This window comes from Canis lupus, chromosome 36 (genome assembly GCF_011100685.1).
Source record: "Canis lupus familiaris isolate Mischka breed German Shepherd chromosome 36, alternate assembly UU_Cfam_GSD_1.0, whole genome shotgun sequence".
Lineage (NCBI taxonomy): Eukaryota > Metazoa > Chordata > Mammalia > Carnivora > Canidae > Canis > Canis lupus.
This window is the reverse complement of record NC_049257.1, coordinates 22,715,141-22,740,334: the sequence shown is the minus strand read 5'-3', so window position 1 is coordinate 22,740,334 and position 25,194 is coordinate 22,715,141. Positions and strand designations below refer to the sequence as shown.

Below are 25,194 nucleotides of genomic sequence, written 5' to 3'. Positions count from 1 at the left end.
CAGGTGCTTCTCCCCCGTGACCTCTGCCGTCTGGTTTTCAGATCCGTGTCCCCGGCGGGGAGGATCTCCACGTCCCCCATCAGGTCCGTCAAGTCCCCGCTGCTGGTCCGCAAGACCCAGGCGCCCGGCGTGACCCCGGGGCCCGAGGTGCCTCCGCCTTGGAAGCAGGAGGGCTTTGTGGCCTCGTCGGAGGCCGAGATGAGAGAGACCACGGTGACGAGCACCACCCAGATCCGGACGGAGGAGAGATGGGAAGGGAGGTTCGGGGTGCAGGAGCAAGTGACCGTGAGCCGCGCCGCGGGGGCCGCAGGGGCCGTGGAGGTACGGGGGCTGCGGGGTCGGGGCTGCGGGGTCGGTGCCGGGGTCGGGGCTGCAGGGTCCTCGGTGCTAGGGGGTGGGTGCCGCGGGGTCCCGGGTGCCGCGGGGTGGGGGCTGCGGGGTCCTGGGCGCTACGGGGTCGGCGCCGCAGGGTGGGTGCTGTGGGGTCCTGGGTGCTGTGAGGTGGGGACTGTGGGGTCCTGGGTGCTGAGACATGGGTGCTTCAGCGTCTGTGCAGCAAGGTGGGTGCTGCGGGGTCCTGGGTGCTGCGGGGTTGGTGCCGCAGCGTGGGTGCTGTGGGGTCCTGGGTGCTGTGAGGTGGGGACTGCAGGGGTCCTGGGTGCTGCGAGGTGGGTGCCGTGAGGTGGGGGCTGCGGAGTCCTGGGTGCTGTGGGGTTGGTGCCGCAGGGCGGGTGCTGTGGGGTCCTGGGTGCTGAGACGTGGGTGCTGCAGTGTCTGTGCAGCAAGGTGGGTGCTGCGGGGTTGGGGCTGCGGGGTCCTGGGGGCTGTGGGGTTCCAGAGGCTGCGGGGTCCCGGGGGCTGCGGGGTGGGGGCTGTGGGGTCCTGGGTGCTGTGGGTGGGGGCTACGGGATGGGTGCTGCGGAGTCCGTGCAGTGGGGTGGGTGCTGCGGGGTCCTGGGTGCTGCAAGGTGGGTGCTGCGGCGTCTGTGCAGCGAGGTGGATGCTGCGGGGTCCTCAGTGCTGCGGAGTTGGGGCCGCGGGGTGAGTGCCACGGGGTGGGTGCTGCGGGGTCCTGGGTGCTGCGAGGTGGGTGCCGCGGCATCTGTGCAGCGCAGTGGGTGCCGTGGGGTGGGTGCTGCGCGAACCGGGGGTCAGATCTTGGTCCCGCCCCGCGAGACCCTCCTGCCCGGGGAGGAAGGCTTTGGCGGTGCCCGAGGCCGCGCGCTGTCCCCAGGCTGCCGGGCGGCTGTGAGGACTCGGCCTCTCCAATCCAGGTGAGACAAGAAACTGACAAAAGCGCAGCTGTCGCGACCGTCGTTGCTGCTGTGGACATGGCCAGAGTGCGAGAACCGGTCACCAGCGCTGTAGAGCAGGCTGCCCAGAGGACAACCACGACTGCTGTGCACGTCCAACCTGCTCAGGAACAGGTGCGCGCCACAGGGCCCAGGCTTCTGAGGCCTTCCGAGCCTAAGTGTCCCGAGGTCCCAAGGCGGTGGGAGATCCGGAGGACCCGAGGGTCCCATCTGGGTCAGACAGGTCGACAGGCAAGAGTTAAGCTTGAGAAAGTAGACACAGGAGGTCAGAGGAGTTCAAGTACCACCGTGGTCCTGGGGCGGGTGTGGGTGTGTGTGTCACAGCGGTCCTGGGTCAGGGCGGGGTGTGTGTGCAAAGGGCGGCCAGGAGAGTCGGCTGTGCAAGAGGTTGCACGTGCATTCCTCGCGGTTCCAGCTCAGTCCAGAGCTCAGCTGCTCCGAGAGCCGGGGGTGTCGGTGGGGGCCCGTGATTGCAGGGCAGACATTACCTTTCTCCAAGCTTCCCCCAAAGACCTTTGCTTTTACTTTCCTCAAAACAAATGTGACACTTGATTCATGGCTGAGGAGTGTTATAAATCCAAGATAATTTCCCACCTCATTTTTGAAAAGATTTTTTTTTTATATAGTTTAGAATCACTCCGGCTTTCCTCCTGATCCTCTCTCGTGTGACATTTATGTCTTCATCCTGATTTATTATTGGAACTTTTATATAAGGTGCATGAAACGATTTCCTTCCTTTCCCCTCTGAAATTTTAGATTAAAAAAGAGGCAGAGAAGAAGACGGCTGTAACTAAAGTAGTAGTGGCCGCCGACAAAACCAAGGAACAAGAATTAAAATCCAGAACCAGAGAAGTAATTACAACAAAACAAGAGCAGGTGCACGTAACTCATGAACAGGTGAAAATGGGTTTTGACGTGAAATTACTTCTGTTGTTTCCCGGTGTGAGCACATGTAATCCGTGTTTACCATGAAGGGTTTTGTTTCTGGGGCAAAATCACACTATTATCACACTATTAAAATCCCCTTGGATCTGTGTGTTCATTCTTGGGTACCAGATTCCAAGGTCCCTTAGAGTCCCCGAGTGCTTTGCTTGTGTAGACAAAGGGGGACCTCTCTGAACACAAACAGCGGGTTTCATCTCTGTTGCTGTGAAGGTGCGCTAACTAAATATGTGACCCCAAGTGAGGTAAAACCAGGAAAAGTAGCTGTAGAGGAGGAACAGAGGAGGACAGTGGGCACACACAGCTTTGAAGATTACGTGACAACAGCTCCCTGAGCCCTTTGGAGAACCTCTGAATATAGAAGTGGAACGGACAGCAGTGGGGTTTTGTAGGTCATATGACCCCCCAAAAAGTCAAGAGGACAATCATGATTGGAGGCATTCAGGGACAAATTAGATAAGGCCAGTTGGTAAGGCTTTTGGCCAGTGGAGCCAATCAGCTGGGTGGTTTGAGAAGATGAACTTTCAAGTCTTCTTTTAAAGCTCAAGATCCTTAATGTCAGAGATGACGTCTGAGAACGGGAAAGAGGCAAATGGGGGAAAACTGCTCCCCGCTCCATTCCCCCCGACACACACACACATACACCTTAGGCATCCAGATCCAAACAGCCTCCTTCAGAGAGTTAAGGATTTGAGAAACATTTTGCCTGGGATGGGCACAAAACTTTCCTCCTCATAATGTCTCAATTTTAGTAAAGTAAGTCTTGATATTCCAAGCCATCATCATTAGGAAAATTTCCGAAGCAAAAATATCATATAAGTGCAGATTGTAAATTGGCCATACTTGATTTCTCTTACATAAAAGTAAAGGGTCAGACAAATTACTTCTAAGGTCTTCCATTCTAATATCCTATTCTCTAAGATCACCTTTAGATGACAGGAGTGGCGTAGAATAGTGTTGTCCATCTATCCATTTATGAAAATTGGAAGTCTTTCCAAAGAAGATGGCAATACTCCAGTTCAATTAAATAGTGTTGAACCCAACTTTTCTTTTTCCCTGAGCTGCATGAATTATGGTTTAGACAGAGAAAGAGCATGGTTCTATTAAGGAAAATGAGATGATTTATTTAGTGATATTGCCAGAAAAAAAAAAGATTTTACTTCTTTCTTCAAATTCTGACTTGGTTATATTTAATAAACATTATGTCACTTCCACTAGAGATCAGGAGACAATAAGAGTTTGTTCTTATCATTGATTTCAGATAAGAAAAGAAACTGAAAAAGCATTTGTACCAAAAGTAATAATTTCTGCAGCTAAAGCCAAAGAGCAAGAAACTAGAGTTTCTGGACAAATTACTACAAAACAAGAACAAAAACAAGTAACTCAAGAAACAGTAAGTCCAATTTTGTAAATATGCTGTAGTTCGTTGACACAGAACACCCTCTAGCCAGCTGTGTGTACCCTGTTACCAGAACCTTTACGTGCAGGAGACTTTTGTGTCTATCTGTTGTTTCTGTTTCGTTGTTCCTCTGAAACTCTTTCACGGTGGAAATTCTGTGTTCATTGTGTTCATTGCACAATTTTTCACTCAGCTGATCAGTTTTGGGGAGATTGTGTATCGGAATGCTTTGGGGGCACATCTATGATGTTTCTAGAGCATATTTAATTGGAAGATAGATATCAGCCCATTCAATTGGGTAGATAAGATATTTCCTCCAGTACAGTTTTTTAATGCATAGGCTGAGCCCTCAGTCATTTAGGTTGTAAGACAAATGCACACACACACACACACACACACACACACACACACACACACCAGCCGTGAACACTCCAAGTAGATATCATGGGAAAGTGAGGAAATGCTGGACATTATAGGAAACACCAGTACTTCAAGAAAATGTCCTAATTCCTGATTGACAAACAGTGACCTAGAAGTGTTTGCTGCTTTTGTGCTGTAGAGCCACATGCGACCAATCTCGGTGTCACCAAAATCCCCTTGTCTTCCATGTGTGACACCCAGTCTTGAAGTGTCAGGCGAGAGGCATCTATTTTCTAACTTTTTCTTGTTCGGGAGAGTGCCTGCACTTACCTATCTTGACCTCCTGTTCTCTGCTGATCCTGGAGGTACTTTATTAAAAGGTCTAGCTGAGAACACTATGCACTCTGTGAAGGCTGGCCACGGGCTAGTGAATGAATTCCCTTCTCCTCAGAGTGAGTGAGAGACCTTGAATGTCCGCGTACCCTACTTGGCCTGATAAGGGCATAGAAACCCTGTGGCCATGGCAATGCCAGCTACTGGCAAGTTCAGCCCGACTAGAGTTTTCCAGCCATTTGCCAGCCAGTGGCCACTCCCCGGGTGTCCTCATATATCAACGTGTCTCAAAGATGAGATTTTTCAGTTTCTAGGACAATTGACTAAGGAGCAGGTGGACAGAAATGAAGCCTATTCCTCAGGAAAACCCAAGTCTATGTTTTAAACATAAAGCGTTGGCCCATGAAATAGAAGCGTGCTACTTTCTCACTGACCACTGAACATTGCATTCTTCTGAATGTTGCAAGGGTATCTTGCCATTTCTTTTGTGCCTTTTTGAATCTCAAACCTTTATTTTACTCTGAAAATCAGATAATACAGAAAGCTGTGATAGCTGCTGCGTCCGTGGTGGTAGCTGCCACTGCAGAGCCCACAAAACTAGAAACAATGCTGGGAGCTCAAGAAGAAATTGCCACACATGATCAAATGCACGTAACTCAGGAAAAGGTGATGATTTCCTGCTGCTGTGCAATTCACTCTTCATCGTGTCATTTGCAAGCTGCCTACACATTCATCATGGGTCTCACTCATCACTTTTTCACCTCTTCTTTTTATAACTCAAATAGAAAACTCCCTCAAAATCTCTCACGAACCCTTTGCCACCTCTCCAGCTTTCACTGCCACTTTTCATTCCTAACTTTCAAACTTTCTTTGGATTGTTACTAACGTGGTATCATACTTCACTTTAATATCTTCCTATTGCAGTAGACTCCAGTTGTCGAGTCAATTGATAAAATGCAAAAGTATTTGTTGATTATGGCTGTGCTGGAATTTCCCATGGATTATAATAATAATGTGAGAAAGAGAAGTGCATCCTTTATTCTTATGTGGCTGATTCCACATTTTTCTCTTAGATTGCACTGATTCTGATACTGTTAACAATGAAACAGTACAGACGATCAAAGCAACTCATATGATATGTTTAAGTGTGATTAAAGTGTCCATGAACAGAAAGAAATTTGCTTCCTTTCTCAGTTTTGACTTAAGTTTCTTTTATTGGAGGCTGTATGAAATTTAATGACCATTTTCTCACCTTTCTTTTTATCATATGACCAGATGATGAAAGAAACTAGAAAAACAGTGGTCCCTAAAGTCATAGTTGCCACTCCCAAAGTCAAAGAACAAGATTTAGTATCAAGAACTAGAGAAGGCATCACTACCAAAAGAGAGCAAGTTCAAATAACTCATGAAAAGGTGAATACACATATTTGAGATGTGAAAGTTCATCTTTTTTTTTTCGAAAGTTCATCTTTAAACTAATTTCTAGTAAACCATTAACTATGATGTGCTATGAATTATTAGTCTGTATTTTCCTTTTTGAATCCCAGACTAAAACGAAAATGGTGAATGTGTGACTGCTTACCATTAATTTTATCTCCACATTTGATTTTCATCCATCTGTAATGTTTGTGATTCATTTTAGCCCACCATTATTCTTTGCATGAAGATGAGCATTGTTAGCCTGATTTTTAAAAAGTAATACATGGAATCATCTGGAGTTTTTTTTTTTTCTTTCTTTCTTTTTTTAAGTTAACCTTTCTAAGTTTTGTAATTCCCACTCAGTATATGCCGACAGTGCCAAGTAACTTCTTTTGTATAGTTAACCCGGAATAACTTCATCCTGCATCCATACTAGGAGGGTGGGAGGGGTTATGCCATGTGTGTAAAGCCCTGTGCAACTTCAACTTTGATTTTACTGTAATAATCAGATGAGAAAGGAAGCTGAGAAAACTGCCTTGTCTACAATAGCAGTTGCTACTGCTAAAGCCCAAGAACAAGAAACAATATTGAGAACTAGAGAAGGAATGGCTACTAGACAAGAACAAATTCAAGTTACTCATGGAAAGGTGATGCTCGCTATTCCAAGTGTGCAGTCCCCCTCTTGTATAATACATTAATCCCAATCTCAGAATTTCTTATGTATGAGACACTATTAACCTCATTTCTTTTTTAGATAATTAAATGATTAGAAACTAAAAAACCAAGTATTATTGTTAATATAACTACATGTGCCTCTCCCCACTGATTTCTTCACTATTTTCCTTTTTAAAAAAAATTATTAACATCTAGAAGTTCTCTGGGAGTTGATGATTGAAATTGCATGCAGGCTGATTTTAAGATATTCCATAAAGATTCAAGAAAAAAAGTAAAAGTAAATGATGAATCTTACTGTCACAATGATGTATGCTTTGAGGGGTCATAAATTTAATATGTTACATCACAAAGTGTGGACTTATTTCAGGAAATTACTCATAATTCTTTTCAAGTGAAAGTTTATCTTTCTTTTGTTCATTCTATAAAAACTAAATGAGAAAATTACAGTGCCCGCCATAATAACTTCTGCTACAGCTACACAAGGAGCAGTATTAAAATCTAGAGAAGAAACCACCCAACCAGGATATACATAAGCCATGAAAAAGTTTATTTGTAGCATCTGCTTATAGTTATGAAATCTCCATGGTTTAACCAACTTACTGTGACTCTGTTATTTACCCCAAATAAGCTATTAACCTAATTTTATTCCTTACTGTCAATAGAGTATTTGGAAATTAGCAACTAAATTTCTTTAGCGTCGTGGCTGAGTCCTGTCTGTATTTTTCTTAGTGTTGTTTTCTATCTCTGCATCTTTGGGTTTTTTTCCTAAGGCGGGATTTAAGATCAACTTTCTAAGCCTTTACGCAAGTCTGATATTGAATGGCACATCAGCCTTTCTGAAATCTCTTTGGTGACAGAAATTCCAACATGTACCATACTTCATCAGTGATTATATTTAAATGGTTGCTGTGTGTTCTGAATCACATCAGTTTGACTGTCTTATTTTTGTTGTTAAAAATTAGCTAAGAATGGAAGCTGAGAAAATATCTGCACCCAAAGTAGTAGTTACCACCGCAAAATCTACTGACCTAGCCATACTGCCAAGGACTAGAGAAGAACTTGCTATTAAGCAGGAACAGATCCATCTTTCTCATGAGGAGATGAAAACTGATGCCGTGAAGGTGAAAAGCATGGCTTCATCCCATTTCATCATCAGCACCCATAACTTTTTATCCAGCATGAGTCATTGTGCTCTAGAGTTCCATGTAATTGTGGAAGTAGACAACAAGCATTAGCGATGAGACCCCATCCAACTCCTCCAGTGCAACTGTTAGTGTTTCTAGTCATGAAAAGCCAGATTAAATAACCCTCTCGTTTGCATCTCCTAAATTAATTCTCAGCATTTAACTGGTCTGAATTGGGTTCTCCTTCTCCAATTCTTCTTCCTGCTGATCCAGGTTCTAAAACTGAGAGATGTGAATCCACTAAGAAATAAAAAAATAAAAAATGGTGCCAGCCAAGAGGACGTACCTGTGGCTGTCCACCAAATGGCATATGGATAGGAACTTGATATGTATTAACTCAGGAAAAAATACATAGATGCTTCTTCAGTTTGAAATATTCTACCCATGATTAAAATACTTTTTTTTACATAAGTTCTAAATTAAGAACAAGATTTGTATATTTGTACATTTTAGTTGGCAACTAATTTCTGTGGGCCTAGGTTTTCTCATTGTTAAGGTAAATAAAACTTAAAGCTCAACCTGCTTAACTCACAGGCTGGTTGAAAGATTCAAATGAGATATAATGTCATACAATCATTCTACAAGCAAAGTAATATGTATTAATATACATATGCACATATATGTATATATATAGAAAGAGAGAGAACGGTATATCAGCCTTTACATATATATTAAAAGTCTATGTATACTTAATTCATATTATTTGGCTTGTTGAATGATTGCATTTACATTACATCTCATTTGAATCTTTGGTCTACATTAAATACATATAGTATGCATTAAACATATATATTTGTGTTATCTGTAAAGATGGGTAACATTTTAAAATATCTGTAAAATTCAAATCAACTAATAGCCTATATGTTTTTAAAAAAGAAAAACAGATGAACAAACTTAATTAAGCCTCATGTATATTTTATAGTTTCTTCTAAGATGAATGGTAAAGTGAAATCGGCATTTGCAATCCCTCAAGGAAGATTAGATTGTTTGTGGCTTACTGGAAGGAAGCACTGAATTGAAGCCCAATTTCATCTCAGAAAAAACCCTCATTCGTATCTTAAATGATTCAGAGGACAATTTTAACAGATATATAGGTAGCATCCTTGAAAGGCATTTCAGATATGATCTAGGTTCCATTCACAGCAGCAGAAGAGAAAACTGGGCATTAATAAAATATTCCAGCATTACTTTTAAAGAGCACCGATGGACATGGTGATGTGATTTTTTAGGATGTGCTATTTCCAAGTCTTGCATAGACTCATAATTTGGAAGCCACATCAGCTAGTTTGCTTTCTTTAAAAGAGAAACACCTTTGCAGACTGTGTTTTCATTTATGTTAATCAGATTCATGGAAATGAGAAAACAACATTTCTGCTTTTTCCTTTGCTTTACCTCCCAGTAATAACGAAAGTAAATTGAACTTCGCTGTGGAAGGTTGTTCTCTTGACTCCAAATATGATTAACACTTTCATTTTAATCAGAATCTCTTCATTCAGGTTTTGTAAGAAAGATACTTTCTAATAGATTAAAAATTCTTATCCCTAGATAATCATAAAATTAATATGCTCACTATGATTTCATGAGCTTCCACATTATCTCAGATTTGCATGTAACTGTACAACTCTGTAGCAGCTGATTTTTCTGGATAGGTCTAGGATGGTTTTGAGTATATTTTTTATCATTGCTGTCATTGCAGCAACACTAGACTAAGTGATTGACAGGATAATAAAAATAATCAATGAAGATAAACAGCCCCAGGGTTCTGATTTCCCGAGTGCTAATTAACTGCCTCGACAAAATCCTAGAAAAACTCAAAATCTCCTTCCTATTTTATGTATGTACTGTGTTGTCCCATGTGGTGTGTGTGTGTGTGATTTAATGTCTAGTCTAATTAAGCAGGTATATAGAGAGTGTATCTAACTAGCTGTCCATTACATTATAATCATCAATGAAATATTAAGTTCCTAAATGCGTCTTGTGAGCCACATTTCTGGAGACATTAACAGAGCCATATAACACGGGTGCCATCTGCCTACGACACCTTTAGGCATTTGTCTGTTCTTGGTGACTATCCGCGGAGGAGATGTCTCAGCTTGACTTTGACATTGCTGTGTGTTAATTCTGGAAACCTTATCTCCAGGTGGACGTTGGGAAAAAGGCAGAAGCTGTAGCAACAGTTGTCGCTGCAGTAGACCAGGCCCGTGTCAGAGAACCCAGGGAGCCCGGGCCTCCTAGAGAATCATACGCTCAGCAGACCACTTTGGAGTATGGCTACAAGGAGCACATTTCTGCCACAAAGGTAGCTGAGCATCCCCAGCGTCCAGCCTCAGAACCCCACGTTGTCCCTAAAGCAGTCAAGCCTAGAGTGATCCAGGCTCCTTCTGAGACTCATATCACAACTACTGATCAAATGGGAATGCACATTTCATCACAGGTGGGTCTCTACCCGCTGGATTTCACCCTATCCATGGGGCAAACAAGCTTAGCTGTTGGCGGTCATCCAGTGAACAGTGGCATCACTGAGTCTCTTTTCATTGCAGATCAAGAAAACTACAGATATAACAACTGAAAGATTAGTCCATGTGGATAAACGCCCCCGCACAGCAAGCCCTCACTTTACTGTTTCAAAAATTTCCGTCCCTAAGACAGAACATGGATATGAGGTAAGCAGTTAAAGAGCCTGACAAAGAGACATCTGGCTCGAAGAAAATAAGTACCTAATGTGTGGTGTACACAGTGTCTTCGGTGTAGGCCAGTGTGGGCCTCTCTCTGGTGATGTCTGTTCGCATTCAGGGTGGACTCTGAAGCCCCAGGAGTCTGGCTTCTGAAATTTGCCCAGCAGGCTAGTGGTTGTCGTACACCTCTGAGAAGACACAGCTCCATACAGCTTTCTCTCTGTTTCACATTTTGTAAAAAGATGGTGTATTGCACGGTTTAGTTTTCCTTCTGCTGTGAGACTTTTCAGGCTGTGACTATGTATCAATGATAAGTCAGACATGGAAAAATCATATAACGATATACTCAGTACAACAAGGTGGAGAGATAGTACATGTGGTAGTTGGGTTGGATGGTGGAGTCACACAGGCTGGGTGAGTGTCCTAGCTCTGCCTCTTATTAGCTATGTGGTCAGGGGCAAGTTAATACATTAAACATTAGCAAGTTGACAGCACATAATAACCCTTCAGATTGGACGCTGTCCTTCTTATACACATCTAAGACAAAGAGTGCAAATCCTGTGTGCCTTCAAAGAAGTGAAAAGTACATTTAATACCTATATTTGGAATAGTCCCAAATTACGATTGAAATCGAATAACCATAGACAAAAAATAAATAAATAAATAACCATAGACAATGGCAGAATAAAAAGAGTGGGAAAGTCTTCAAAATATTTTTCTGAATGTCTCCATTTTTACCTTCCGCACAGATTTGAGGCTGAAACTTTACCACGCTATTTTTAAATAGTTCTTAGAAATTTCCCAAATGTTTTCATAATTTCTTGATTTTGAAATTCCCACAGTAGTTATTTTTCGGATGGTTAAGTGAAAAGTCATGACTGAGCTTTAGAAGACCCTGCATCCCTTTCTGATAAGGGCATAAAATAAGGAGCTCTAACTACAACTCTTGAAGACAGGCATTTTCAAATGCATTTTGCAAAAAAAAAAAAAAAGTCTTTTGCAAACTGGTGGGAATGACCGTGAACTTTGTGAGTGGTTTGTCTCTAACGGACTCTTCCCTAATCCTGAGAGTGGTAGTGAGGGCCTAGGAGGACAGACCATCTAGAAACAGACTCAGACCCACCACGGAGCGAATGATGGTGGGGGCGCTTCTGAAGCCTGACCCAGACTGCCTCGTTTGCATTCAGGCATCCATAGCCGGTAGTGCTATCGCCACGTTACAGAAAGAGTTGTCAGCAGCATCTTCTGCTCAGAAGATCACCAAGTCGGTGAAGGCACCTACGGTGAAGCCTGCTGAGGCTCGAGTGAGAGCAGAAGCCACCCCTTCCCCGCAGTTCCCCTTCGCCGACACGCCGGACACTTACAAGAGCCAAGCTGGCATTGAAGTGAAAAAGGAGGTGGGGGTGAGCATCACCGGTGCCACCGTCCACGAAGAGCGCTTCACAGTACGCCGCGAGCACGAAGCCAAGGTCAGTCACCGCATGGCTCGTTGTTCCTTGATGCATTGCTGTCGAGCAGGGCCCGGCCCACGGCCGCTTTCTGCCACAGACGTGCTCGGCCGGGCCTCCTGCCTCTCCTTTACCACGTTCAGACTTCATTCTTTTGAGTCTGGCGGGGATCAGAGCTCTTTTTCCTCGAGTTATTTTTGTAATGTTGCATGTGCTACGAGTTGATGAGATTGCCCCTCACTCCACGGGCATTTCGTAACGTCCTCTGTAAACCCTGCAGGTAACAGAAACGGCGAGAGTACCTGCGCCCGTTGAAATCCCGGTTACTCCACCAACCTTGGTCTCGGTGAGTAACGAAGTTGCCGCCTGTCTGGTCACGTAGCTTTAATGTACGCAAGGATCAGTGTCTCGAATGGCCTCAGTGGGTTCACAAATGCTGGTTGTAGGACAATACACTAACTGGCGAGGAAAAGGGGAACTGTGTGTGGCGACCGTCAGTGGACTTAAGGAGTTTCGATGAGGTTTAAGGCCTTATTGGGAGAGTGATGGAGCTCTAACGACCAATCTAACCCTCTTTGATAGCTTAGCCTTAGCTTCAGAGAAAAGCATTCAGACAGAAGGCGATAAGCATATGGAAGGTGATAAGGACCTCAGCAGGGGAAGGAGAGAGCACTTCTACTTGGGAATAACAGGGAAAGCTTTTGTATTTTATTCATTTATTCATTTATTCATTCATTTATTCATTCATGAGAGACACACACACACACAGGCAGAGGGAGAGGCAGGCTCCATGCAGGGAGCCCGATGTGGGGCTCTGTCCCAGGTCTCCAGGATCACGCCCTGGGCTGAAGGCGGCGCTAAATCACTGAGCCACCCGGGCTGCCCCAAGGGAAAGCTTTGTTGAAGTGGCAACATTTGCTTCTGAGCCTTCAAGTTCTGTTAGGGTTTAACTATGTGACAATAGGTACAAAGTTGCCCCATCATATGGTGTTAATACGGTTCTGCCTTAGGAACTTGGAAGCCTTTGACATTTATTTCGACTTAGGAATATTCAATTTCCAAGGAGTCCCTTTACTAATATTTCTAGAGTCTTGACCTTTAAAAGGATATTTCATGGCCATAAGAATGTGCAAATTCAAACCCCTCTGCTTCTCAAAACCCATAGAGATGATTAATGGCTATCCACATTTTATCTGTATTTCCTTTTTCTTCTCTCTTCAGGGCTTAAAAAATGTGACTGTTATAGAAGGTGAATCCGTCACCTTGGAGTGCCACATCTCTGGATACCCATCCCCCAAAGTGACATGGTACAGAGAAGACTACCAAATAGAAAGTTCCATTGATTTCCAGATAACCTTCCAGAGTGGAATTGCTCGTCTTATGATTCGCGAAGCCTTCGCGGAAGACAGTGGACGATTTACCTGCAGTGCTGTGAACGAGGCTGGGACCGTCAGCACATCCTGCTATCTAGCTGTGCAAGGTTGGTGGCGACACTCCCAACTGCCCTCGCGTACGTGCCATCGCTCTCAGCTGACACTTCCTTGCACGGGACGGTTTCTGCACACCTTGTAACGGTGGCGCCTTTGGGAAGTGGGGGGAGACTAGGGGGCCAACTTAACTATCGTGCTAAGCAGAGGTCACTAACAAAATGGACTAAATGCCTGACTTAGATGAGAAACTTGTTTGTTCTTCTAGCATCAGAAGAATTTGAAAAGGAAACAACCGTGACTGAGAAATTGACCACCGAAGAGAAACGGTAAAACATTCTTTGGCTTTTGTTCTAGTACAGTTTTGAATTTTTTTTCCTGTCCCGTTGGCAGATTGCAACCCCAGAAGCTAATATGAAGGGAATTCTTTTTCCAGCTTTGTAGAGTCAAGAGATGTGGTAATGACGGATACTAGCATCACAGAGGAACAAGCAGAGCCCGGAGAACCTGCCGCTCCTTTCTTTATTACAAAACCAGTGGTCCAGAAACTGGTGGAAGGTGGGAGCATTGTGTTTGAATGTCAAGTTGGAGGCAATCCAAAGCCCCACGTCTACTGGAAAAAATCTGGTGTCCCTCTAACCACGGGATACAGGTATTTTGATGGCCGACTGGCAGTTCTTGTGATTTGTATGATATGTATATGAAGCCTACAGAGAAATAGGCTTAACCCCCAACCCCCAATGTAAGCGCCCTCATTATGGAAACTTCAGAGGATATTTTGAGGGATTTTTACATTTTTGCACAAAGTCTTACTGAGAAACAAAGCTATGTGCTAAAAATGGATAAAGATATACTGTTTTCTGGATTCTAGTTTGATTCGTGTAGAGTGCTGGTGAAATAGAGAAAATGTGGATGTTTACGCACATGTGTTCTAGAAAGTACCCAAGACAGCGTTCAATAAAAATGTATAATAATTAAGTCACTAAAAGATAAAAGAATAAGAGTCCTGTAGTGAAGAAGGAAGTGAGTTATGTATGAACATCTATGCTAATAAATTTGCTATAATTGGATGTAAAATTTAGCTTTGAATTTTCTGCAACTTAATAACAAATAAAAAACTGTAGCTGTTCTATCTTAGTAAGAAAAAAAATATAGCATACCAGAGGCTTACTATTGAAGTGTTTAAAGGAACTTATTATTTTGATTATTCATTTGATCTTCACATGGGAGCAAAATAATGAACAAAGAGGAATATCCAAGTGTTTAACTGACTTCATCATTTGCTAACATTAAGCACCAAAGCCCTTCCCAAATGGCTGATTCTAGTAGCATTATATTCATTTTTTAATTTCAAAGAATATATGAACCTTATTTACAATGAAAATTTTAAGTTGTTTCACCCTCATTACTCATGTCCGTGCATTTTCCTCAATTATCAGCAATCTTATTTTCTATATGGAGCTTAGTCACATATTTAAGATCATTGAATTTCATACCACGGATCGACATGAGGGTTATTCACACAGCGTTATTTGTGACTGAATTTTATGTATGTTCATTTCTAGATACAAAGTGAGTTACAACAAGCAAACTGGGGAGTGCAGACTGGTGATTTCGATGACTTTTGCCGATGATGCTGGAGAATATACTATTGTTATTCGTAATAAGCATGGCGAGACTTCTGCATCTGCCTCCCTGCTTGAAGAAGGTAAATGCAGCCCTGAGTAGTTTCTGTGGGCCTGATAGGAATGAAATATGGAGAAGTAGCAGTGCTGTGTGTTTGTCAAAAGGCCTGTTAAAATATCCCCGTTCTGATCCTGGCTCTGTCTCACGTCGCTGCCCCCTTTTGGCCTTCACTGTAAGGGAAATGTTTTAGACCACATGGCCTCAAAAGCCATACTGGTGCTAAACTTCAAGATTCTAGCCCTTACTTTCTCTCTGGCGCAGGCATGTTTTGAAGACGCAGGGATTCCAAATCCAGTTGCCTTCAAGATCCAGGCAGATAGTGTTAGTGAGTGCAATGAAGACAGTGGCAAACTGGAAACTATGAAGGGTCTAGTAGCTCCCTACCTCCACTGTGTTGTTGCCAGGCACACACATGCCAGGCTCAACGTTTCTAGAGTTTCTGATAATTTTAAAGGAAACCTGGCTCAGTTGTTTGAGGATCCGACTCTTGATTTTGGCTCAGGTCACAATCTCAGGATTGTGAGATCAAGCCCCACATCAGGCTCTATGCTCAGCGAAGGGTCTGCCTGAAGTTCTTTCCCTTTCCTTGTGCCCCTCCCCTGCTCGTGCATGCAGGCACTCTCTCTCTCTTTGAAATAAATAAGTAAATATTTTAAAACACACACACACACACACACAAAGAGGGGCCCCTGAGTGGCTCAGTCAGTTAAGTGTCTGCCTTTGGCTCAGGTCATGACCCCAGGGTCCTAAGATCAAGCCCCATGTCAGGTTCCCTGCTCAGCAGGGGAGTCTGCTTCTCCTCCTCCCTGCTCATGTGTGCTCTCTCTCATGAGCTCACTCTCTCCCAAATAAATAAAATCTTAAAAAGAAAACCTGGAAATCAAGACTGGTCTGTATTCAAGGTAATATGACAAAAAGTATAATGGCATTCAGGCCAAACAAAATATATCTGTGGGTCACATTTAATTTTGCTTAATTGTTCACATTTACAGCGGACATCCCATGTTCTGTCTCATTTGATCTGCATAAGACCCGCTTGAGAAAGTTAGGATATTCTCCTCATTTAGCAGATAGAACACTCAAGACCCAGGAAGATTAATGAGTTGCCAAAAACCACACAGCAAATTAGGAAGACTACCAGGATAGATCCTAAAGAACTGACTGCTAATAAAGGTTTTTTTTTTTTTTTAATACAATAGTAGTGCTACTTTGACTTGTTAATGAAAATTTGGTTTTGAAATTCAATCTAACGTAGGTTGAGCACTTTAATAAGTGCAGTGGAAAATCCAGCTTTTGGTTATCAATTTTCCCTAGTGTTGGGTTTGCTTGAATGAAGCAGCATGAACACTTATTCATAAGAACATTAAAATTAACTCATATTCTTAAGACAAATGAGCAAAATGGGAGAGAGAGAGACAGAGAGAGAGAGAGAGAGAGAGAGAAGAGAACACACTAAAAAACAGACTCTTAACTATAGAGAACAAACAGAAAGTTACCAGAAGGGAAGTGGGCAGGAGGATGGGTGAAATAGGTGATGGGAATTAAGGGATCCACTGTGATGAGCACCAGGTGATGTATGGAAGTGTTGAATCACTGTACTGCACGCCTGAAACTCCTATTACACTGTATATTAACTAACTGGAATTTAAATGAAAACTTTAAAAAAAAAAAACTAACTGGTGTTCCTAACTCCTAGCTGAATATGAGTCACTGATGAAGTCCCAGCAAGAAATGCTTTACCAGACACAAATGACTGCATTTGTGCAAGAACCCAAAGTTGGAGAAATGGCACCTGGATTTTTATACTCTGATTATGAAAAAGAGTATGAAAAGGAACAGGCCTTAATTAGGAAAAAAATGGCCAAAGATACTGTAATGGTCAGAACTTTTGTAGAAGAACAGGTGAGTAGAAGAATGACCAAGTAATTCAGTTCATAAATTATACTTACCGTCCACAATGCCCCTCTTTTTAATATTTTCATTTTCCAGGAATGGGGTCAAGGTTAGACTACAATTAGTGTGTCCAAGTTCAATGCTGATGAGTTTCCTTAATCTTCATGAAATGTTGCACAATGTGGCTTTAGAAACAGGGATTCCATATATGTAGAAAAAGACAAATCTTAGGATGACCAAATTCACTATTGCCCAGATCCTTTCATCTGTAGGATGTGAACATCCCAAATGTAACCTGTGCCCTGAGAATATCTTTGTCCCAAGATTCCCCAACATGAACTGGGAAAAATGATGATAATGTAGATTAAAAAACAAAAGAGTGACTCATCTAATTCTCTCTAAAAACCAGAACCAGGAAAACACACACACACACACACACACACACACACACACACACAAAAGCAAAACCAAAAAGCCTTCTAGAATTTTCTCCCAGTCAAAAACCATAACCAGTCCTTATCTTTGAAACTAATAGTCCTAAAGATTATTTCTGTCAGTCAGGATATATATTTTTTAACCAACTGTCATTTTTTTTTACTATATAGGAATTCCATATTTCTTCCTTTGAAGAGAGGCTTATCAAAGAAATTGAATACAGAATAATAAAGACTACCTTAGAAGAACTTCTTGAAGAAGATGGAGAAGAAAAGATGGCAGTTGACATTTCTGAATCTGAAGCTATTGAAGCAGGATTTGACTTAAGAATCAAGAATTATAGAATTCTTGAGGGGATGGGTGTCACTTTTCATTGCAAGATGTCTGGATATCCATTACCCAAGGTAAAATATAAACGTCATACCTCACACTACAATAAAATACAGATTGGTTACAATAACAATTTGATCTAATTTTTTCAACTATACATGATATTATTTGCAGATTGCATGGTACAAAGATGGCAAGCGCATCAAGCATGGAGAGAGATACCAAATGGAATTCCTGCAAGATGGCAGAGCTAGTCTGCGCATACCAGTTGTTCTTCCAGAAGATGAAGGCATCTATACTGCATTTGCCAGCAATATGAAAGGAAATGCAATTTGCTCAGGGAAATTGTATGTAGAGCCTGCTGCGCCTCTTGGTGCTCCGACTTACATACCCACACCAGAGCCAGTGAGCAGAATCAGGTAATACTTAGAATAATTTGGGTTAAGATTTAAATTGTTTAAAACCCCAAATATCCCAGTAGCAAATTGCTATTGTGTCAGAGATAATAAATAATAATAATAATAATAATAATAATAAGGCTCAGAAAGCACAGAAATTTGCCATTAGCAATACAGATGATTGCTATGTATTGTTATTTCTTGCCCCTGTGTAAGGTGAGCAAGGCATTTTCATTAGTGTAGCATGCTATCCATTTTGCCAGCACTGTAACTAATACTCTAAAAACTATATAGGTTGGGGCACCTGGGTGGCTCAGTCAATTTAGCGGCTGCCTTCAGCTCAGGTCATGGTCTCAGGGTTCTGGGATCCAGCCCCGAGTCAGGCTCTCTGCTCAGTAGGGAGTCTGCTTCTCCCTCTCTTCCCCTCGCTTATGCTCGTGTTCTCTCTTTCTCTCATAAACAAATAAAATCTTTCATAAAAAAGAAAACTGTAAAGGTTTACTAAGCCCCTAATTTTATATAAGTTATCACTAATTTATACAACTCTGCAATGTAGGTATTAGTATTACTACTTTAGAAGTGGGAGCATTTGGTCTCTATGAGCCTATGAAAATTGTCTTACAGTTGCCCTGTAAGTGGTGGTGCCAACACTTGAAATTCAATCCAAGCCAGTCTGACTGTGATGTGCAAGTAGGGTTTGGGTTTTCTTCAAATACAATTTCTACATTTTCCCTTCTCTAGGCTAAAAAATTCTATTTTTCTTTTTCTATAAATGTATTCACTGGCTTATTTAACCAACTGATATTTATTGAGATGTTTTGGCAGATGAATCCAAAGGGTTTGGTGACTAATTAAATGGGGGGGGAGGGGAAAAACTATGGAAGAATTGCTCCAAGATTTTAAGGCTGGGTACCTGGCTATGGTTGAAGAATTACTGACTGTAATTGAGGATCTATGAAAAACATAGATTTGGGGGCAATAATAATATATTCTGTTTTGGGTCCCAATGATTTTGAAGTGCCTTCCAAAATGGACATGAAGTCAATTCTAAAATAATGTTAAACAGGTTTGTTTTGCTGTGTTTTCTCTATGCCTCATGAAAATATTCTGTTTTGCCTTTGTTTTTCAGATCTATCTCTCCACGTTCAGTGAGTAGATCTCCTATACGCATGTCTCCTGCACGGATGTCCCCTGCAAGGATGTCCCCTGCACGGATGTCCCCTGCAAGGATGTCGCCTGGACGTAGGCTGGAGGAAACCGATGAGTCACAACTTGAGAGACTGTATAAGCCGGTCTTTGTGTTAAAGCCTGCTTCTTTCAAATGTTTAGAAGGGCAGACTGCCAGATTTGACTTAAAAGTTGTTGGTAGACCTATGCCAGAGACCTTCTGGTTTCATGATGGTAAGTATGATGAGTTTTTACTTGTAGATCATTAAATGCAAAATTAAGTTTGTAGATGTGTGCAACACTTTAAAAACAATTATTTTGATATGTGTTTTCCTTTTTACTTAATTTTTTACAGGCCAGCAAATTGTCAATGATTATACCCATAAAGTAGTCATTAAAGAAGATGGTACCCAATCGCTGATTATTGTCCCTGCAACGCCCAGTGATTCTGGGGAATGGACTGTGGTTGCCCAAAACAGGGCAGGCAAATCTTCAATTTCAGTGATTTTAACTGTGGAAGGTATTTGCTCTTAAAAAAAGAAACTACCTTATCACTTGGGCCATAAACAGGTATTTCAGTCCTACTTACTCTGTATCATAACCTTTCTCTTCCAGCTGTGGAACATCAGGTAAAACCGATGTTCGTAGAAAAGCTTAAAAATGTCAATATAAAGGAAGGTTCTCGACTTGAAATGAAGGTCAGAGCTACGGGTAATCCCAACCCTGATATTGTATGGCTGAAAAACAGTGACATCATTGTACCTCATAAATATCCCAAAATCAGGTGAGTTTACTTGAAAATAATAAAAACTAAGCTCATTATACAAATCCAATAGCCAAGGAAGCAATCACTACTTCTGTATTGATTTCCTTTTCACCTTTTGCAGAATTGAAGGCACCAAGGGAGAAGCCGCCCTTAAAATTGATTCCACCGTCAGCCAGGATTCAGCCTGGTATACTGCAACTGCCATTAATAAGGCTGGCCGAGACACCACGAGATGCAAAGTGAATGTTGAGGTCGAGTTTGCAGAGCCTGAACCCGAGAGAAAATTGATCATCCCGCGAGGGACGTACAGAGCAAAGGAGATTGCAGCCCCAGAACTGGAGCCCCTCCATCTGCGATATGGTCAGGAGCAATGGGAAGAGGGTGACCTCTATGATAAAGAGAAACAACAAAAACCATTTTTCAAGAAAAAACTCACTTCCTTGAGACTCAAGCGCTTTGGGCCTGCCCACTTTGAGTGTAGGCTAACACCCATTGGTGACCCAACGATGGTGGTGGAATGGCTCCACGATGGAAAGCCACTTGAAGCAGCCAACAGGCTCCGTATGATCAATGAGTTTGGGTATTGCAGCCTTGATTATGGAGTTGCATATTCCAGAGACAGTGGTATCATTACCTGCAGAGCTACTAACAAATATGGAACAGGATCACACATCTGCCACACTTATCGTTAAAGATGAAAAGAGTCTTGTGGAAGAATCTCAGTTGCCTGAGGGGAGGAAAGGCCTACAGAGAATTGAAGAATTAGAGAGGATGGCTCACGAAGGTGCGCTGACAGGTGTAACGACAGATCAGAAAGAGAAGCAAAAACCAGACATCGTCTTGTTCCCAGAGCCAGTAAGAGTACTGGAAGGGGAGACCGCTAGATTCCGATGCCGGGTGACAGGTTACCCTCAACCCAAAGTCAACTGGTACCTCAATGGACAGCTGATCCGCAAAAGCAAAAGGTTCAGAGTTCGCTACGATGGCATTCATTATTTGGACATTGTGGACTGCAAATCATACGATACGGGGGAAGTCAAGGTCACCGCCGAAAATCCCGAAGGTGTAATAGAGCATAAGGTGAAACTTGAGATCCAGCAGAGGGAAGATTTTAGGTCTGTTCTCAGGCGAGCCCCGGAACCAAAGCCCGAGTTCCACGTACACGAACCTGGAAAACTTCAGTTTGAAGTACAAAAAGTAGATAGGCCTGTTGATACCACCGAAGCCAAGGAAGTTGTGAAATTGAAAAGGGCTGAAAGAATTACCCACGAAAAAGTATCTGAAGAGTCAGAAGAGCTGCGCAGTAAGTTCAAGCGCAGAACCGAGGAGGGATATTATGAAGCCATCACTGCGGTGGAGCTCAAGTCTCGGAAGAAGGATGAGTCCTATGAAGAGCTCCTCAGGAAGACAAAAGATGAGCTTCTCCACTGGACCAAAGAATTAACTGAAGAGGAGAAGAAAGCCCTCATGGAAGAAGGCAAGATCACTATCCCGACATTTAAACCTGATAAAATTGAACTGAGTCCTAGCATGGAGGCACCGAAAATCTTTGAAAGAATCCAAAGCCAAACAGTGGGCCAAGGATCTGATGCACACTTCCGGGTCAGAGTGGTGGGGAAACCAGATCCTGAATGTGAATGGTACAAAAATGGTGTCAAGATCGAACGCTCTGACCGAATCTACTGGTACTGGCCTGAAGACAACGTTTGTGAACTGGTCATAAGAGATGTGACTCCTGAGGACTCGGCCAGCATCATGGTGAAAGCCATCAACATAGCTGGCGAAACCTCAAGCCATGCGTTCTTACTTGTCCAAGGTAATTTGAATGTCTTTGGTTTGATGGATCTGTCTCTATTTATCCGTGAATATCCATTAGTGCATTTCTTTTGATTTTCTTTTCCCATTATTCAAATTGTGGGTTTAATTTAATGTGATGTCTTTCTCTCCCCCCCTTTCCTTGTAGCCAAGCAATCGATCATTTTCACGCAGGAATTACAAGATGTGGTTGCTAAGGAAAAGGACACCATGGCAACCTTTGAATGTGAAACTTCAGAGCCATTTGTCAAAGTGAAGTGGTATAAAGATGGTGTGGAGGTTCATGCGGGAGATAAGTACAGGATGCACTCTGACAGGAAGGTTCACTTCCTCTCCATACTGACGATTGACACGGCCGACGCCGAAGACTACAGCTGCGTCCTCGTGGAAGATGAAAACGTAAAAACAACAGCGAAACTTATTGTCGAAGGTAATAAATAATAATTTCACTATTTATTTAAGTTCTAAAGTCACCCTTAGTATGGGATGAAGGTAGCTTTGCAGGTTTCCTCTCATAAAAGGAATTATTTGGGAATTGGATATAAGCTCCATGGCAGGATTCCTGAACTTATACCAGTAATTAAGAATATTGACAATTTGAATTTTTAAAAACCAAGGTTATTTTGATGTCTCGTTTTTTAAATGTTCATATCGAAATAAAATTCTGTGCTTCAAAAAATAATTTAGGGGCACCTGGCTGGCTCAGTCCGTTAAGCATCTGCCTTTAGCTCAGATCATGATCCCAGGGTCCTGGGATCTCTCCCTTTGCCCTTCTCCTGCTCTCTCTCTCTCTCTCTCTCTCGCTCTCGCTGTCTCACTCTCAAATGAACAAAATCTTTTAAAAATAAACAAAAGATAATTAAAAATCAAAATAGCTTATTTTTCTTCAAAATATATTTCTCAGCCTATCAGTGGTTAGATATTTAAGAATATTCCTGATAGCATGGGGTGGGGGGACTTAAGAGATTTACAAGGAATGTTTTCAACCCTGAGTCTAGATGCCTAGCTCTCCAGAGAAATTAACTTCCCTTTATCTTATGCCTCAGGTGCAGTGGTTGAGTTTGTGAAAGAACTTCAGGACATCGAAGTTCCGGAATCATTTTCAGGAGAGTTAGAGTGCGTCATATCCCCAGAAAATATAGAAGGCAAATGGTATCATAATGGCGTGGAGCTGAAATCCAATGGCAAATACACAATTACATCTCGCCGTGGACGCCAGAACCTCACGGTTAAGGATGTGACCAAAGAGGACCAGGGGGAGTATAGCTTTGTTGTCGATGGGAAAAAGACAACCTGTAAACTCAAGATGAAACGTAAGCCTCCCTGTTCCTCTTGGCCTTCGCTGAGTATCATTAAGGCTTATTGATAAAGAAGTGATCATCACGTGCTTCTTTTTTCTCCCCATATTTCACAGCCCGCCCCATTGCTATCCTACAAGGACTTAGTGATCAAAAAGTCTGTGAAGGTGACATCGTTCAGCTTGAAGTGAAGGTCTCCTTAGAGAACGTGGAAGGTGTCTGGATGAAAGATGGCCAAGAAGTGCAGCCCAGCGACAGGGTTCACATTGTGATAGACAAACAGTCACACATGCTGCTTATTGAAGACATGACCAAGGAGGATGCTGGAAATTACTCCTTCACCATTCCATCCCTCGGACTATCAACCAGTGGGCGCGTCTCTGTCTACAGTGAGCGCAGCTTACATATTTTATGTGTTAGGTGGAAAACTTTAATAAGCAGGCATTTAAAATAAAATTCACATTCACAAATCTTTTATTTGTGTGTGTGGTTTTGCAGGTGTTGATGTGATAACACCCCTAAAGGATGTTAATGTGCTTGAGGGTACCAGGGCTGTGCTCGAATGTAAGGTCTCGGTCCCTGACGTGACCTCTGTTAAATGGTACTTAAATGATGAACAAATCAAACCTGATGATCGCGTACAAGCCATTGTCAAAGGCACTAAGCAGCGACTAGTGATTAACCGGACCCACGCTTCCGATGAAGGACCTTACAAGCTGATGGTTGGCAGGGTTGAAACGAGCTGTGATGTCTCTGTGGAAAGTAAGGATTCTTCCGTTTAATTTATCAGTGTTTTAAGCCTTCTGTTTTCCCAGTGTAATAGTCACCAAGTGATTATCTTCTTTTTTCCCCCCCAGAAATTAAAATTATCAGAGGTCTTCGTGACCTTACCTGTACAGAAACCCAAAACGTGGTCTTAGAAGTGGAGCTGTCCCACTCAGGAATTGATGTTTTGTGGAATTTTAAGGGCAAGGAAATCAAACCCAGTTCCAAATATAAGATCGAAGCTCATGGAAAAATATATAAGTTGACAGTTCTAAATATGATGAAAGATGATGAAGGAGAATACACATTTTTTGCCGGAGAAAATATGACATCTGGAAAACTTACTGTGGCAGGTTGGTACATTTATCATTTAATCTAAGTTCTTATCTGGGACAGTTGTTTTATTTTTTTTTTTTTTTTTTTTGGGACAGTTGTTTTAATTTAAGAAATTGTGGCCTATTTCCTTTCAAATTCCCATCAATTTGTACTTCCATGCTTCTGCTGTTCTCGAAGCCAATAGTTACCTCAACACTGTCCCCACCATGTTCTTTTGGGCAGACCTACCTCAAATGCCATCTTCTTGTGAAGACTTCTTTAATCTTCCCATTTGAGTAAGATCTTACTGCTCCAACCTCAGGATTATTTTGTGTGTGTCTCTTCCGTAGCCCTTATCACATACTTGGGTTATTGCCGTATCTTCTCACATCAGAGTATAAGCTCCCCAAATCTGGAATTGCTTCTTTCTCATCTGTGTTCTCTAACATATTGCACATGATAGATGATCAATAATCATTTGTTGAGCTGAGATTTATTTAAAATTTCCTACTCTAAAGGTGTATGTCTTTTTTAAAAAATCACTCTTGTTTCTAACTTTTGTTTCCTTTCTTCCCTTCATATTTGTTTTATGAACCCAATGAATATTTTAAAATGTAACTCTGTGTATCTCTTTCTTATGACATGAAGTAAACCATTCTCATTCAGCAGAAATCCCTTGCTTCAAAATGAAAAACCAAAAGCGTAAATCAATTGTCAAGAAAAACTAGAAGTCATCATTAATTTGTTTGGTTCATTACAATTTAACTCTTGAGGAGTTGAGCTATGACATCAGGATTAAATTGTAAAGTCCATATGGGAATTGTGTGTCCTACTTTATGTGAAAGTTTCATGGCTTATACTTCATTACATTATAGTATTTCCTCAGATATTTGACCATGGAAAAAACTTCCGATTCAAAATTTTAGATCCTGCACTTTGACGTGTCTAATATTGATTGCATGTTTTTAAATGTGTTACAAACAAGGAAAAACTATGAGCCTCTATATGATTTTACTCAACATTTTTTTTTAAGGACCTACCACAGGCAAGACACTACTAGAAACATGGGACACAAGAATGAATAAGTAGGATATTTTTATCTTGAGGAATTCACAATTTAAAAAGGGACAGATACATCAGCAACTAACTTG

At 42.1% G+C, this 25,194-nt stretch overlaps 1 protein-coding gene across 1 annotated transcript in view; it reads left to right on the top strand.

Annotated features, from left to right (window-relative positions):
* The window catches only part of TTN (titin), a 273,898-nt gene that overhangs the window by 12,606 nt on the left and 236,098 nt on the right, over positions 1-25,194 (top strand). Inside the window, 28 exon segments of the mRNA XM_038584970.1 lie at positions 42-321; positions 1,275-1,427; positions 2,070-2,210; positions 3,517-3,648; positions 4,879-5,013; positions 5,623-5,760; positions 6,276-6,413; positions 9,766-10,059; positions 10,166-10,288; positions 11,488-11,769; positions 12,029-12,094; positions 12,970-13,228; positions 13,444-13,504; positions 13,612-13,827; positions 14,741-14,883; positions 16,558-16,763; positions 17,360-17,593; positions 17,694-17,938; positions 19,047-19,318; positions 19,440-19,604; positions 19,700-19,868; positions 19,972-20,512; positions 20,514-21,666; positions 21,814-22,095; positions 22,712-22,978; positions 23,080-23,352; positions 23,462-23,725; positions 23,821-24,081. Of these exon segments, the coding sequence (XP_038440898.1) occupies positions 42-321; positions 1,275-1,427; positions 2,070-2,210; positions 3,517-3,648; positions 4,879-5,013; positions 5,623-5,760; positions 6,276-6,413; positions 9,766-10,059; positions 10,166-10,288; positions 11,488-11,769; positions 12,029-12,094; positions 12,970-13,228; positions 13,444-13,504; positions 13,612-13,827; positions 14,741-14,883; positions 16,558-16,763; positions 17,360-17,593; positions 17,694-17,938; positions 19,047-19,318; positions 19,440-19,604; positions 19,700-19,868; positions 19,972-20,512; positions 20,514-21,666; positions 21,814-22,095; positions 22,712-22,978; positions 23,080-23,352; positions 23,462-23,725; positions 23,821-24,081 (6,893 nt within the window).